Below are 17,081 nucleotides of genomic sequence, written 5' to 3'. Positions count from 1 at the left end.
AAACAGAGTGGAAGGCTAGGGGGCAGAAAAAAGTCCTAAAGCAACTCAGCAAACAGATCTAGAGATTAAAAAGTAAGCGTGTGTAAGGGCTGATTTTCTTTTAGACATTTAAAAAAATATATATATATATCCTCAATTATCTACGTGGTCAATTTAACAGTCCAAAAACACATTCTGAAAGGTAGGATAAATCTGAGTGTGGCGAACGCTATAAATATATTATTCTGCTGAAACTCAGGAATGGCGCATTCCACTGCATGGCACTGTTTATCTAAATGAGCAGGCTTGTTTAACATTAGTCAGCATGATCAAGACCACAGCCCAACGTACTTAGCAAGGTAATTCATGCCTAGCTTTCAACAAAATACTGAAAGACTTGGCCTGCTCTAGTCTAGTGTAGCCAAGTCCTGGCCTTAGGACTCTCCGAGGTTCTCACCCTCATCGCCACAAGTCAGCCAACGACCCCTGCGTTAAACCAGACCCAGCTCCTATCCACCTAAAGCATTTAACGACTTGTACAACCAGGATCAACTGAGGTGAAGGTGGGAGTGGAGGATGGCCAGGCCCTGACGTTTTAAAACGGACTTGTCTAAGAATTACAGTGGGGCTCCCGAGTGGTGCAGCGGTCTAAGGCACTGCATCTCAGTGCAAGCGGTGTCACTACAGTCCCTGGATCGAATCCAGGCTGTATGACATCCGGCCGTGATTGTGAGTCCCATAGGGCGGTGCACAATTGGCCCAGCGTCGTCCATGTTTGGCCGTCGTTGTAAATAAGAATGTTTTCTTAACTGACTTGCCTAGTTAAAGAAAATAAAAACGTATTAAAAAAAATACAGTGAATTTGGAAATCCCTCAGCTCCATTGACTTTTTCCACATATTGTTACGTTACAGCCTTATTCTGAAAAGTATTAAATCGTTTTTTCCCCATCAATCTACACACAATACCCCATAATGACAAAGTAAAAACAGGTTTGTAGATGTACCTGAGCACTCTGGACCTCTCTGTACTTTACTCCGTTCATCTTTACCTCGATCCTGACTAGTCTCCCAGTCCCTGACGCTGAAAAACATCCCCACAGCATGATGCTGCCACCCCCATGCTTCACCGTAGAGATGTTGCCAGGTTTCCCCCAGACTTGACGCTTGGCATTCAGGCCAAATAGTTCAATCTTGGCTTCATCAGACCAGATAATCTTGTTTATCATGGTCTGAGAGTCCTTTAGGTGCCTTTTGGCAAACTCTAAGTGGCCTGTTATGTGCCTTTTACTGAGGAGTGGCTTCCGTCTTGCCACTCTACCATAATGGCCCGATTGGTGGACTGCTGTAGAGATGGTTGTCCTTCTGGAAGGTTCTCACATCTCCACAGAGGAATGTCAGAGTGACCATCAGGTTCTTGTTCAACTCCCTGACCAAGGCCCTTCTCCCCTGATTGCTGTTTGGCCGGGCAGCCAGCTCTAGGAAATCTTGGTGGTTCCAAACTTCTTCCATTTAAGAATTTGTATTTATTTATTTTATTTCACCTTTATTTAACCAGGTAAGCAAGTTGAGAACAAGTTCTCATTTACAATTGCGACCTGGCCAAGATAAAGCAAAGCAGTTCGACACATACAACAACAGAGTTACACATGGAGTAAAACAAACATACAGTCAATAATACAGTAGAAAAATAAGTATATATACAATGTGAGCAAATGAGGTGAGAAGGGAGGTAAAGGCAACAAAAAAAGGCCATGGTGGTGAAGTAAATACAATATAGCAAGTAAAACACTGGAATGGTAGATTTGCAGTGGAAGAATGTGCAAAGTAGAGATATAAATAATGGGGTGCAAAGGAGCAAAATAAATAAATAAATAAATACAGTAGGGGGAGAGGTAGTTGTTTGGGCTAAATTATAGATGGGATATGTACAGGTGCAGTAATCTGTGAGCTGCTCTGACAGCTGGTGCTTAAAGCTAGTGAGGGAGATAAGTGTTTCCAGTTTCAGAGATTTTTGTAGTTCGTTCCAGTCATTGGCAGCAGAGAACTGGAAGGAGAGAGAATGATGGAAGCTACTGTGTTCTTGGGGACCTTCAATGCTGCAGACATTGTTTGGTACCCTTCCTCATATCTGTGCTTCTACACAATCCTGTCTCGGAGCTCTACGGACAATTCCTTCGACCTCATGGCTTGGTTTTTGCTCTGATATGCACTGTCAACTGTGGGACCTTATATAGACAGGTGTGTGCCTTTCCAAATCATGTCCGATTAGTTCAATTTACCTCAGGTGGACTCCAATCAAGTTGTAGAAACATGAAGAATGATCAATAGAAACAGGATGTCCCTAAGCTCAATTTAGAGTCTCATAGCAAAGGGTCTGAATACTTATTTAAATAAGGTATGTTTTTTTGTTTTATATACACATTTGCAAAAAAATTCAAAAAAACTGTTTTCCCTTTGTCATTATGGGGTATTGTGTGTAGATTGATGCGATTTTTTAAAATTAAATCCATTTTTAGAATAAGGCTGTAATGTAACAATGTGGAAAAAGTCAAGGGGTCTGAATACTTTTTGAATGTATTGTACATACTGGGCCTGGCCAATTTAGCCACAGCCACTTCAGTCCACCTGTTGCCCTGAAACACAGTCTACTCTAGAGAGCTCAGATCAATCAATAGCAACACAGTTTGGCAGAGATCGGAAGGGTAGATGTCAGCTATAGCAACATTAGCTTAGCCACTCTGAGACACCATTAAAAGCAGCAATAAAACTATAAAACCTGTGTGACGAAGTACACTGACCTGCCTCGAAAACCTCTGAAAATACTTTAAGAGTTCAACCGCACTAGACTTAAACCGTTACACTACTACACTGTTGGAGCAACAGAAACCCATCATTACTACCTAAAAGAAAAGAGAGAAAAATCTCCTTATTTTGTATTCTGTCAAAGAAGAAATAAAGGTTAAATTAAATAAAAAGCAGGGGGATGATATCATTTCTTATGACAATGCCCTCATAATCCAAGGCAGAATGCGGAAGTGAAGGGGGGTTGGGTTTGTAGACTGGAATCGTCTTTATCTACCCATCTCTATTGCTGATAAGATGAGTGTGAACTTCGCTCTTTGGAAGTGTGAAGTGATGTCAGCGATAGGGCCTTTGTTGTGCAGCTGGGAAACAGCGGAGCTTTAATGTGGTCCGTTTTCAAACAGCCATAAAATAGTTAAAGAATAACCTTCTGTTTGTGGAGGAGCTAGGAGAAGAGAGCTCCCATAGGCCAAACAGAGGGCAAGCCAGACGGAGGCGTAGAGAGCCTCCCCCCGTGTACACAGGAGTAATACCAACACCACCCCACCATTTTAGACTTCAGCAAAACATAGGCAAGAGAGAGAGGGACAAGACAGTGAAAGCAGCCACAAACAAACATTTAAAAAGTGGCACAAAATGCCTGCGTAGTATCTATGATCACAATTCAGCCTGGTGCAAACACCTACTAGATGTGCTAAATGTGCTGTAGTCGGCACATCTCTACAGAGCACATTTGAGAGCAGCAGATATGTGGGCTGATGGGATCAGCATATTTCAACAGCACGGCTTGCATTGCAGATTTTCCGGCAGCAATTCCAGGCAACAAACAAGGTCTGCTAGCTAGGCTACAGCCTGTGAGCAAAGTTAAGTCAGAGGGAGAATGTCTCTGTTTTCTGAAGTCTCTGAGGTAGGCACACATCTTGGAGCCATGCAGGTCCTTTCCCAGGGTGCTCTTGGTTCGGTACGGAGCAGGCAGTCCAAACAAACAGAGGGGGGGGCATGGGGCTGCAGCACGGTCCACACTAGCATGAACTCAGGCCCGAAGACGCCAGCCAAGACGCATGAGGGGGGAAGCACACAGCACACACACATACAGTCTCATGCACACACACGGACTGGAGTTTGATAGAAAATCCTAATGTGTTATATGGTCGCCAGACTCCAAAAAGGAAATTAGCTTTACCAATGAATCTGAAAGAACATAAGTCACATTTTGAGGGGGTATTGTTTCAGTTCCCTTTCCACAGGCCGCTGATCGTATGTACTGTACTTCAAAGTGAAGAAAATGACTGATCATTAGAATACGGACTTCCCCTGCCTAATGTTTATTATTCTTGCAAACAGAAACTATCTGCAATAATTACACCATGATCCATGGAGAGAGAATGGGGCCAAACTTTAGAAATAAGGTTATGTAGGCCTGTGTGTGTGGATGTATGTGCAGGTACTGAACCCCTCTGTTTCCTACTAAATCAGTGGACACAGGCCATTGCAGGTTTTTTGAAAGGTAAGAATGCTCTTGGTTGCCAGACAGCCAGTTTTGGGGGTTCTCCACTTCGCAGTACCTCTCCAAGTAACAATTTTTTTTTCTAATGTCTTCTCCAAATGTCCTAACTCTTACCAGATGTACAGAATTCACAGATGATTCATCTATCAAACCCACTTGGTAGACAGCGGCTTAAACAAAAAGAAAAAAAAACTTGGCGCCCCAGTGTGTCTTAACAAAAAGGCCATCTATTCTGTTGACTGGATTTGTGTGGAATGACTTCTGGCAGCAGCCGTTCAATTGTCATTACAGTGAACACCGCGATGAGCTCACTTCATAACTTAATGTAAATGTTAACTTTTATCTATAGTTATGAAAGGAATTCTTTACTCGCTTATTGCTGCTAATTATTTTCTGTCTAAAGCTATGTATACATGCATACCGGAGGCAGGTAGCCTAGCAGTTGAGAGCGTTGGGCCATTAACTGAAAAGTGTCTGGTTTGAATCCCCGAGCCGACTAGGTAAAAAAATCTGTCGATGTGCACTTGAGCAAGACACTTAACCGTAATTACTCCTGTAAATCGCTCTGGATAACAGTGTTTGCTAAAATGTAAACCGTAGTCTAAAGGTTGACAATAAATGAATGAGATACTTTCCCAAGCAAGCACTGATTATTTATTGTTTATCTACCATAACTATCAAACATTCGCACTAAGGGGGAAATCATTATTTTTGGGGGCAACGATAAAATCAGAGCACTATCGATATAATCTTAAACCCAGGAAATAATGACAATGCTGTTGTTTTATAAAACTCAGCCTAGGGACATTACAGTCACAAGGCTCAAGAATCCATGACAATAAACCAATTCAGCAAAACCATTCTCAATACCACAAGATTACAAGACTGCTTAGTAAGAATTGCCATTGAAACCACAAGGGCCTCAGTCCTACGGTCAGTGTACACTGTGGATATGTCTACATTGGGTGAAGGAAATGGAGGAAACCAGTATGGTTTTTACTTTTATTTCATTAGGGCAGTTTCATCCGCCATCAGTCATTCCTTCATTCATACCACATGGCTGATAATGCATGGTAACCATGGATAGACACACAATGGCAACAATGTTGATTACCAGAAAACAGCTCTCTCCTCAACGTTTTATTGGTGTTTATTTGCATGTTAGTTGTGGTTTGTTTCGGTCAGCCACTGAACTTTTACCCAATGGAACCCGACACGAACCAGACCGTGACAAAACATTGCCACCCCAACACCCCCGCAGTACACCCCCTCAGGCCAGGTGATCTGCACCCAGGACCAGAGGAACCACCAGACCAGAGCCTGTCATGAAACCACCAAAACAAACCCATTTCCTGTGGGCAAAAAACAAAACCAACCTCTGGGGGGTGTTTACCAATACCACTGGATTACGTGATTGAGTGAGGTGGTGTATAATGCAGTAACAGAACGTTTGTCAAAATCGAAGAGGCAGTGCATGGTTGGTTGTTGGTCGGGCTTGACATTTCTTTCCCATATAGGAAAGCACTCAGGAAAAGCTTTCTTGTAAAGGGATCAATCCAGAGACTGGATTCCTGTTAGAGTGAATCTAGCTATGTGACACTGTAGAGCACAGCAGGGAAATGACGGACGAAGCAGAAAAGATTTATTTCAGACACTGCTTTCTCTCTATATCCAACCACATCGATCAAAGCCAACGTTAATAATGTTTATGCTTTTATTTACTTGTAAAACCGATTACATGGATGGCACTGCAGGCAAAGACACTCTTTACACACATTACGGTGACCACAAACAAGATAAACCACCACTGAGAGAGATTATCTGACTGAGTGAGAGATAGCCTGCACTGGATATCATTAGGCCATTCTTCAAATCAGAAGACTACGAAAGTACTAACGTAGGGACCCATCTAGGTGATTCGTTAACAGCCTTATGAGCATGAAAAATCACCAATGTTTAATAAAAAGGCAACAGCAAAAATACAGAATACCTTTGAAAATCTCAATTTGTTTAGAATCACTCCATTATAGCTATCTATATATCCAGTTGAAGTCAGAAGTTTACATACACCTCAGTCAAATACATTTAAACTCAGTTTTTCTCCATTCCTGACATGTAATCCTAGTAAAAATTCCCTGTCTTAGGTCAGTTAGGATCACAACTTTATTTTAAGAATGTGAAATGTCAGAATAATAGTAGAGAGAATGATTTATTTGAGCTTTTATTTCTTTCATCACATTCACAGTGGGTCAGAAGTTTACATACACTCAATTAGTATTTGGTAGCATTGCCTTTAAATTGTTTAACTTTGTCAAACGTTTCAGGTAGCCTTCCACAAGATTCCCACAATAAGTTGGGTAAATTGTGGCCCATTCCTCCTGACAAAGCTGGTGTAACTGAGTCAGGTTTGTAGGCCTCCTTGTTCGCACACGCTTTTTAAGTTCTGCCCACAAATTTTCTATAGGATTGAGGTCAGGGCTTTGTGATGGACACTCCAATACCTTGACTTTGTTGTCCTTAATCCATTTTGCCACACCTTTGAAAGTATGCTTGGGGTCATAGTACATTTGGAAGACCCATTTGCGACCAAGCTTTAACTTCCTGACTGATGTCTTGAGATTTTGCTTCAATATATCCACATAATTGTCCTTCCTCATGAAGCCATCTATTTTGTGAAGTGCACCAGTCCCTCCTGCAGCAAAGAACCCCCACAACATGATGCTGCCACCCTCGTGCTTCACGGTTGGGATAGTGTTCTTCATCTTGGATATAGATACTTTTGTACCTGTTTCCTCCTGCATCTTCACAAGGTCCTTTGCTGTTGTTCTGGGATTGATTTGCACTTTTCGCACCAAAGTACGTTCATCTCCAGGAGACAGAACGCGTGGTCCCATGGTGTTTATACTTGCGTACTATTGTTTGTACAGATGAATGTGGTACCTTCAGGCATTTGGAAATTGCTCCTAAGGATGAACCAGGTCTACAATTATTTTTCTGAGGAGGTCTTAGCTGATTTCTTTTGTTTCCCATGATGTCAAGCAATGAGGCACTGAGTTTGAAGGTGGGCCATGAAATCCATCCACAGGTACACCTCCAATTGACTCAAATGATGTCAATTAGCCTATCTGAAGCATCTAAAGCCAAGACATAATTTTCAGAAATTTTCAACGCTGTTTTAAAGGCAGTCAACTTAGTGTATGTAAACTTCTGGCCCACTAGAATTGTGATACAGTGAATTATAAGTGAAATAATCTGTCTGTAAACATTTGTTCGACAAATTACTTGTGTCATGCACAAAGTAGATGTCCTAAACGACTTGCCAAAACTATAGTTTATTAATAATAATTTTGTGGAGTGTTTGGAAAACGAGTTTTAATGACTCCAACCTAAGTGTATATAAACTTCAGACTTCAACTTCAACGGAGCCAAGGTAAGTTGCTAGCTAGCATTAAACTTATCTTATAAAAAACAAACAATCAATACTCACTAGTTAACCTAGTAATATTATCAACCATGTGTAGTTAACTAGCTTGTCCTGCATTGCATATAATCCCTGCGGTGCCTGTTCATTTATCATTGAATCACAGCCTACTTCAACTTCGGCAAATGGGTGATGATTTAACAAAAGTGCATTTGCGAAAAATGCACAATCGTTGTACAAATGTACCTAACCATAACAATGCACAGAAGTATATATTTTTAAAGCTGCATATTTAGTTATAAAAATTCATGTTAGCAGGCAATATTAACTAGGGAAATTGTGTCACTGCTCTTGCGTTCAGTGCAAGCAGAGTCAGGGTATATGCAACAGTTTGGGCCGCCTGGCTTGTTGCGAACTGTGTGACCGTAATTAATGTGCCAGAATTTTACATAATTATGACATAACATTGAAGGTTGTGCAATGTAACAGTAATATTTAAACTTTGGGTTGCCACCCATTCTATAAAATACAGAATGGTTCCATATTTCACTGAAAGAATAAACGTTTTGTTTTCAAAATGATAGTTTCCGGATTTGACCATATTAATGACCAAAGGCTCGTATTTCTGTGTTTATTATAATTAAGTCTATGATTTGATATTTGATAGAGCAGTCTGAGCGGTGGTAGGCAGCAGCAGGCTCGTAAGCATTCATTCAAACAGCACTTTCCTGCGTTTGCCAGCAGCTCTTAGTAATGCTTGATGCGCATCGGCTGGTGATGTAAAGCTCGACGCCATTGGACTCTAGAGCAGGGGAAACCCCCAAGCTTCACCATCTTGCAGTCCGACGGACGAATCTGGGTTTGGAGGATGCCAGGAGAACGCTACCTGCCCCATATTGCCATTTAACATATCTAAATATCCTGGATGGTCACATACTCCAATTTTCCCCATCTAATTCTCTCAATCCCTCAACCTCCTCAAAATATCTCAACTCATCATGAGGGGCCGCAATGGCTTCCCGGTCTGCATACCCACATCCATACCCACACATGCAGTTCAGAGCCTGCACTAGCCTTTTTGGGGCCCAAAGTGAAAATTTGTTGGCCCCCAACCTTGCTAGCAAAATATTTTAGCGGCCACCCTCTTGACAGCGGAAAGGAAAAAAATACATTTTAGAGTTAGTTTCCTGCAATTCTACACATATTGCACACATTTTCTTTGAGGCGTAGAGAGAATGTTGACCTTTTAAAATAAGTTTTCTGCAATTTTGCCTTGAGGTGGAGAGAAATGTTTGCAGTTTTAATATATCTGAGTGAAGGTGAATAACAAAATCAATGCCCCCCCCTGGTCGGTAATTCAACCATGATTACTACAAGTTTAGATACATGGCTTGACTAATTTACCAATCTAACAAAATTGTTAGCTGGCATGGGCTAATTGACTGACTGTCAGTGACTGACAAAATGAGTCACTGACAGTCATAAAAAAATAGCTGATGCACAACCAAATTTCTAAATTGTACCTTGTGTATTCTACTTTTCGAACTCTGAGGTAAGTGGGGCCTGCGTTCTTTTTTTTTCATTTTTGTAAATCGATCCGCAAGCCTACAAAAGGGGGGCCGCCAATTGTCCATCCCTGCTCTAGCTGAATATGCCAACACCCGCTTGTTTCCTACTATCCCCATCAAGGTTGAATGTCACAGGGGAGCTGTAAAAACAGGGCAGAACATGGAAACTATTTTGACAACTGGAATGCATTAAGGCTTGATTTTTCACACAGGCCGTGTCCAGAGTTTCCTCAGAAAACTCCCTCTTACTGACGGATATACTGCAGACAAGCACCCAGTCTCTGCCCTGTCTCCCCCTTACAAAACCAAGCTACTGTAGGAGTTGTCAGCACTATACTCACAATATATAGGCACATATAAAGATAATGACCACAGCAACACGAGGTCACCATTTTTTCCATTAGCCGTACATGAAGAGAATGTGAGAAAAACAATTATCTTAGTTATTTTATACATTTCAAGATATTTTCAATTATAGCCAATAGATTTCTTACTGATACTGCTATCTGGGGTCTCAGCAATTTTGAAAACTCAAGCCACCATGACAAGCAGACACTTGTCCATCGTGTCCTAACCAACACTGAGGGGATTTTAGCGTTCTTCTACAGAAGAGCCAGTTCAGAGCTACAGCAGCTCACGGTGGGGGTGGACCAAGCCTGTTTTTATAGACATCCAACAGTAATGTCCGCTCAGCCTCCACATTGCCTGATGACCGACCGCTGCTGCTTCCACACAAGCAGGGGCTAAACACAACAGGGACACTTTATTCCCCCCATTAATTCACTTGGCGCAGGGTCCCGGAGGTTCAGAGAGACAAACACATTTGGTGTGAAACCCAGCATCGCCTGACTGGACAGGACACTCACACAGAGCTGCAGAACAAGGATCTCAAGTAATCTTAGTAAGCTTTTATTTTAAAAATCATGTCCTAATAATACATATATATAGTCCACTGTCTCAAATGAACAAACCAAAAAATGTAGGCCTAACTTTTTTTAAACAATCATTATGTCTTATGGCTCACGCCATTGCAAAAGGATTAAGATTGAAGATTAAAGTATTTGTTGATCAAATGTTAACATTTAATCCTCTTCATCCTTATGTGATTCATTCAATGAGTCTCTGCGTACCCTCCTGCAGACCAAACCATGGGGCATATAGTCGTTTGATCCTAAAATACACAGGTAGCTCCAGCCAACAAGCGATCGCCACCCCTCTCCCGACACCATGTGTGCAGTAAACAGGCACCAGATATCACACAACAATGTTTGCATTTAGACATTTCAGATGAGAAACTTGTCCCCGCTGCCCAGCTGTGTGTTGTTTTTTGTGTTGCTGTTTAAGCACTGAATACCATTACCTACATATGAGTGTTACGTTTTGCCATAAACAGCACTTGCACATGGCAAAGGGGTGTTTAAGGGCAATAAGGCACCCTGGACACAGGCATCATTATTAAAGTTAAGGACTTAAAAAAAAAAAGTGGCATTCGTCACTTCCCAGGGGAAGTCAAACTGCCGCACACAGGAACCTGAGAAGTCCAAAGGCCTTCGCTCTTTGACCCCCCAGCAGAAAAAAAGCCTGTTGTACAAAAAGTCCCCCCTTCCCCTTGCTCTAAAATGGACCATTTGGTGATTTCGGTAAAACATTCCTGTTAATTAAACAGTTGAATTGTCCTTGAGGATTCACATTTGTCCAGGTCTCTCTTGAAAAATAGATGTTCATCTCAAGAGTCTAACCTGGTTAAATAAAGGTTAAATAAAACAATTGCCATTGAAACTATGGTCACACTGCTGGTTGAGCCAAAATGATGATTGAGAAAAAGAAAGCTGTCTTGTCTATAAAAAAAAACATGGTCATTCAATGGGATGAGGACTGAAATGTTCTCAGTAAAAAAAAAAAAAACTAAACTGGCTCACTTCCTAAACGAACGTGCAGACAGTGTCCCCATTGTGGCTAACATTCTCTTGATAATCCATGCCTAATTTAGAAGAAATCCAATTTGTGGGCCACGGCCACAGAACCAAATAGAAGATTAAGGGCTAATATGTGTCATAGATCTAATTGAATGAAGTGATCTTTAGACACAATGAAGAGTTTAAATCCAATGAGATTTAGTCAGTCAATTTCTCTGAAAATGTTTTGCCCATATAACTAAGGAGAAAGTTTTAATTGAATGTTTTGGTAGTTGAAAAAGTTCCTGTCTGAATTTGTATCTACTCTTTAATCATATATGTCTAATTGGCATCATGTAGGCCTTGTTATAGTTTAGGTTATGAAGTTGATTTAGGCTATTTCCTCTCAAATGAATATATTTCTGGTCACCTTTGAAGTTGTGTACACAGGTTGGGAGTAACAGTAAGTCTATTATTGAAAGAGTTTTAACAAATTAAAGCAACTTGTTAAGCAGTTTCAGATTCCTTGCAAATTACAAAAATCTATAGAGACATTTAGTAGGCTGTAACCCTATACCATAGTGTGATAATGGTCAAACAGTAATTATTGTTTGGACATTATCCATAGTTGTCCCTCAGGATGGACTGGACGTCTGGCATTTTGGCCAATTGCCAGATGGACTAGTCCATTTTTAGCCCAGTTGTCTACCGTGGGCTTTTTTGCAGCAAAATTATCATTATCCAGCACAAAATGTGGGCCCCAAGAAAAATATTGGGCCGGTGTTGGGGCCTCAAGGAAGAAATTGGGCAGGTGTGGTCCCAGTCCGCCCCTGTAGTCCACGAATAAATAGCCTATTAGGTTCTGGTGTTCTGCAATGCTTTACATGTGAGGCATAGGCTACACAATAATAAGACAACCATGCAATCAAGAAAATTACAACAACATAAAAGCAAATTGATAAATTCGCTTATGACCTTGCAACAAAGGGTCCGCGAATTGGTGTGGGCTACTACCGAAACATTGTCTCTTATCCTGCTATGGGTTGAATCTCATCCTCATATGGGGTGGTCAATTAATAAGGCGGCTCGAGGCTACTTACAGGGCAACTGTCTGAATGGGCAGGTCCAGCGGTGTATCTGTCAAATCCAAATGACTACAGTCCACAGAATCTCCAGTGCAGGTACAGTTCTGAGCACATGGTAAATCTGAACTCAAGCCGTAATTGATTAACAGTTCCAGCGACAAAACTAAATAAAAACCATAGTGAGAAACCGATCCAATTCGTCCCAGGGACGCCGCCATTTTGTATCAAGTTTAATCGCGCGCTGGCCACTGATCTCTCGTCGTATCCACAAATTGGAAATCTGGTACCGTTTTAGAGATAGTGCGGTCTATTATATCACAAATTGTGTTGTGGTAAAATGAAGAAAAAACTAACACTTGTGGCGTGTACAACTGGTCTACTCTTCCAAATAACCGAGTCGTTTAGACGCAAATTCCCAGTCCAACTTTTGTCCAATGTGGGCTGAAATCAAAGGTGAATCACTGTTTACGAAGCAAGAAGGCTACAATAAACTTGTCAAGCAGCCAAAATTCAATAACATAAAGTAAATTGAACTTGTCCATAAAAGGTTGAAATAAGGATCCTTTCTTGGCAAAGCGATTCGTTTTGGGGAAACATCAATAGCCTAAAAACAATGCCAGAGAAGAAAAAAAAATGGCAAACATCAACAGGGACTCTTAATTTAAGATTACGTTCATGTCAAATATACACGTGACACATTTTCCAAATACTAGCCTATGCGGTTTGCATCGGCAGTGGCACTCAAAACAAACTTTAAAATGTATCTTCTCTTCATCGCACGCTTGGAATGTTGGCTAAAACTTTGACGGCGTTACTCTGCTACGCAAATGAAGCACTCGAGATCGGTGCCGAAAACGAGTTATCGTTGACTTCTCGTTTATGGCGCTACAAAACACCCCAAAAAGTATACACTTTGTGCCGATTGATCCCAATTTCGCCGCACACTCGACGGGTTAGTGTAGTTCCTAGTAAATGCTTATCAGATGCAGTCTATGGTCAGAAAACCTCGGCGTTCGGAGCCTGGTTCAGTCCCAACTTCAGACCCTATCCACCATGAGTTATTATTTTTATTTTTTGTTACTTCATCTTTTTCAGTCTTCGTTCCATAGTCCCACGTTGGATGCACAACAGCACTTGGGAACCTCCCATTTTCCCTTGCAATTGGCTCAAATTTGAAGAAAGGGTAAACTCCTAATCTCACTGGTTGTTGTGGATTCTACAGGCGTCGCAAACTCTGACTGCCAGTCAACCAGTCGTTGACCCCACCCATGTTTCCCACCCTGGGTGTGAAACCGCACCACCTCCCTTCACTCTCACCGCGTTTTAAAGGGACAATGACCAGGTTAAAGCTCTATAATCGGTTAATGATAGCCATCCAGAAAAGATAGCTGGTAGCCTAGCGGTTAAGAGTGTTGGGTCAGTAACCGAAAGGACACAGGTCGGATCCCAGAGCGAACAAGGTAGAAAAATCTGCCTGCCCTTGGGTACCAGTACAGAGCCAATGTGCGGGGGCACAGGTTAGTCTACTATGTAAGTTTGCATTACTGAATGCAACAACCCAGGTTACTTGGGTACGAAAACGTCAGATTTACTTTAACTTTTTTTAGGGTTGAAAACTACATTATTCATAGCGTCCGAATGATATATTTACAGAAATTTCACTCTGGGAAAGGGGATACAACTAAATGCTTCAAACCAAGATGTGTCTTCCACATTTAACCCAACCCCTCTGAATCAGAGGGAGGAGTGGGGAGGAGTGGTTGTTGGGGGTTAATTAACTTCCTCTTTGTATATAGCCTCGCTACTGTTATTTTATTGCTGCTCTTTACTTAATTGTTATTTACATTTTTTACTTCTCTGTTTTTTTACTTCACTTATTTTTCTTAAAACTGCATAAGGGCTTGTAAGTAAGCATTTGACTGTAAGGTCTACTACACCTGTTGTATACGGCGCATGTGACAAATACAATTTGATTTGAGCTTTGTTTGTTATTAACAAGTGGCATAGGGATTGTTCTATAGTAATTACTTGTTATTATACAGATATAAGTCAAATTTGTATCCATTAGATGCAAAGATGTTGCTATTTTACTAGTTTAAACACAAAAAAAGTATCTTAGTTGAAGTTGAGTTGTGACTGTGCATTCAGAATGATCTTTACGCAAATTAGGGGTTCCCTATAATGGGTGTCATGATAGCACATAATTCTTCCCAAATGGTGAAGTCATGTCCACCCCTTGTCACAAAATGCACATCTGCAATAAATTGGTGGAGCCTTTTGGCCCTGTGAACAGTTTTTTCCCTTCACATTTTTGTGTGGCTATGACAGGTCATATTGATTGACTCTGTATGAGCTATTGTAATCTCTTCGTGTTAGGATAAGTCCTGCATTTTCATGCAATTAATCACTACACTGGGGACATGGATATTCACACCTGCAGCACCGCAGGCGGTCCTGTGAGTTCCTCCTTCCTTTTGGAATGAATAGTTATAGGTTTCACATTGCTTTGCATTGCATCAGAAGTGTTGGCCTAAGCATAGACAGTAGCCCACAGGTGGGGTGAGACATTAATACATTTGATTTTTAAAAGTTGAAAAGGTTTGTTGGGCAGTGTTAGGCCACACTGTATATGGATAGTCCCTTGTGGACAGTCTATGCTCTATTAAACAGCCTATCAACTGCAACTCAATAAAACGTTAGCGGTTTTATTGTTGTATTTTAGACATTTATTAACACCATGGAACTCAAAATATGACTAATTTAACTGTACAGCATCACATACTTACCGCAGGTGGTCTTTAATTCAGTTGATAATGCAACAATTTTAGAGTTGGGGCTGCAGAGGTATGATCACATTTATGCATGATTAGACACTACAAGTCCCTGATGTTTCCTTGACTGCAACTATGGGCGGTTGAGGGCATACAATCATAGCCATCTGAAATATGTGGCTCTGCATTTTCATGTTCTTTTAAACAGATATTAGGTATTTTGGGGGTCTATTTTGAGAATATTGTAGACATGTTTTCTAATATGATTTATCTAGTGCTGCGGCTTCTTTCAATGATTTGTTGCGCAAATTACTTTTGTGTGACTTGTGGAGTCAGATGCTGCTGTACCAGCTGTGAATGGGCATGGGGATCTGTCAAAAGAAATGTTCAAATTAATCAAGTTGATAACAAGTATAAGGTGAATTCATTCACAGAATTATAATTTACCTTTGTCCAATGAAGGTCAACATGTCATCAAAATTAAATATTATTTATATTACAAAGAATGTAACACTCAATAGATAGCCGTGGCCAAAAATATTGGCACCCTTGCACTTTTTTTAATAAGGGAAAGGGAAAGGGGGATACCTAGTCAGTTGTACAACTGAATACATTCAACTGAAATGTGTCTTCTGCATTTAACCCAACCCCTCTTAATCATTTTGGTATCTACATACAGTACCAGTCAAAAGTTTGGACTCACCTACTCATTCAAGTCTTTCTTTATTTTTACTATTTTCTACATTGTAGAGTAATGGGAAAGATATCAAAACTATAAAATAACTTAATATGGAATCATGTAGTAACCAAAAAAAGTTTAAACAAATCAACATTTATTTTATATTTGAGATTCTTCAAAGTAGCCACCCTTTGCCTAATGACAGCTTTGCTCACTCTTGGCATTATCTCAACCAGCTTCATGAGGTAGTCACCTGGAATGTATTTCAATTAACAGGTGTGCCTTGTTAATTTGTGGAATTTCTTTCCTTCTTAATGTGTTTGAGCCAATCAGTTGTGTTGTGACAAGGTAGGGGTGGTATACAAAAGATAGCCCTATTTGGTAAAAGACCAACTCCATATTATGGCAAGAACAGCTCAAATAAGCAAAGAGAAACCACAGTCCATCGTTCCTTTAAGACATAAAAGTCAGTCAATACGGAACATTTCAAGAACTTTTAAAGTTTCTTCAAATGCAGTCGCAAAAACCATCAAGCGCTATGATGAAACTGGCTCTCATGAGGACCGCCACAGGAAAGGAAGACCCAGAGTTACCTCTGCTGCAGGATACGTTCATTAGAGTTAACTGCACCTCAGATTGCAGCCCAAATAAATGCTTCACAGAGTTCAAGTAACAGGACATTCTCCGAACACCCGACAATGCCAACATCCCAGTTATTTGCAAGAGGAAGAGACGCAGGTACAGAGGACACAGAGCAGGGTGCCTCGTAAGGATCCGCAGAAGGCGAGTGGGAAAGCTGCCATTATCATCAATATTACTCGCCAACGTGCAATCATTGGACAATAAATTAGACGAGGTGCGATCACGAATATCCTACCAACGGGACATCAAAACCTGTAATATCTTATGTTTCACGGAATCGTGGCTGAATGATGACATGGATATTCAGCTAGCAGGATATACGCTGCACCGGCAAGATAGAACAGCACGCTCGGGTAATACGAGGGGGGGGGGGGGGGGGGGGGGGGGGGGTCTGTGCATATTTGTAAACAACAGCTGGTGCACGAAATCTAAGGAAGTCTCTAGATTTTGCTCGCCTGAAGTAGAGTATCTTGTGATAAAATGCAGACCACACTATTTGCCTAGAGAGTTTTCAGCTATACTTTTCGTGGCTGTTTATTTACCACCACAGACGGATGCTGGCACTAAGACCGCACTCAGTCAGGTGTATAAGGAAATAAGCAAACAGGAAACCGTTCACACAGAGGCGGCACTTCTAGTGGCCAGAGACTTTAATGCAGGGAAACTTAGATCAGTTCTACCTAATTTCTATCAACATGTTAAATGTGCAACCAGAAGGAAAAAAAACTCTA

At 41.0% G+C, this 17,081-nt stretch overlaps 1 protein-coding gene across 1 annotated transcript in view; it reads right to left on the bottom strand.

The window, feature by feature from the left end:
- The window catches only part of LOC139535636 (leucine-rich repeats and immunoglobulin-like domains protein 1), a 51,585-nt gene extending 38,080 nt beyond the window's left edge, over positions 1–13,505 (bottom strand). Inside the window, exon 1 of the mRNA XM_071335244.1 lies at positions 12,274–13,505. Within this exon, the coding sequence (XP_071191345.1) occupies positions 12,274–12,476 (203 nt within the window). The 5' untranslated portion in view covers positions 12,477–13,505. The remainder of the gene's footprint in view (positions 1–12,273) is intronic.
- Positions 13,506–17,081: the final 3,576 nt, after the last annotated feature.

This window comes from Salvelinus alpinus, chromosome 12, assembly GCF_045679555.1.
Source record: "Salvelinus alpinus chromosome 12, SLU_Salpinus.1, whole genome shotgun sequence".
NCBI lineage: Eukaryota > Metazoa > Chordata > Actinopteri > Salmoniformes > Salmonidae > Salvelinus > Salvelinus alpinus.
Note: the sequence above shows the minus strand (reverse complement) of the source record. Positions and strands in the feature narration are given on the sequence as shown.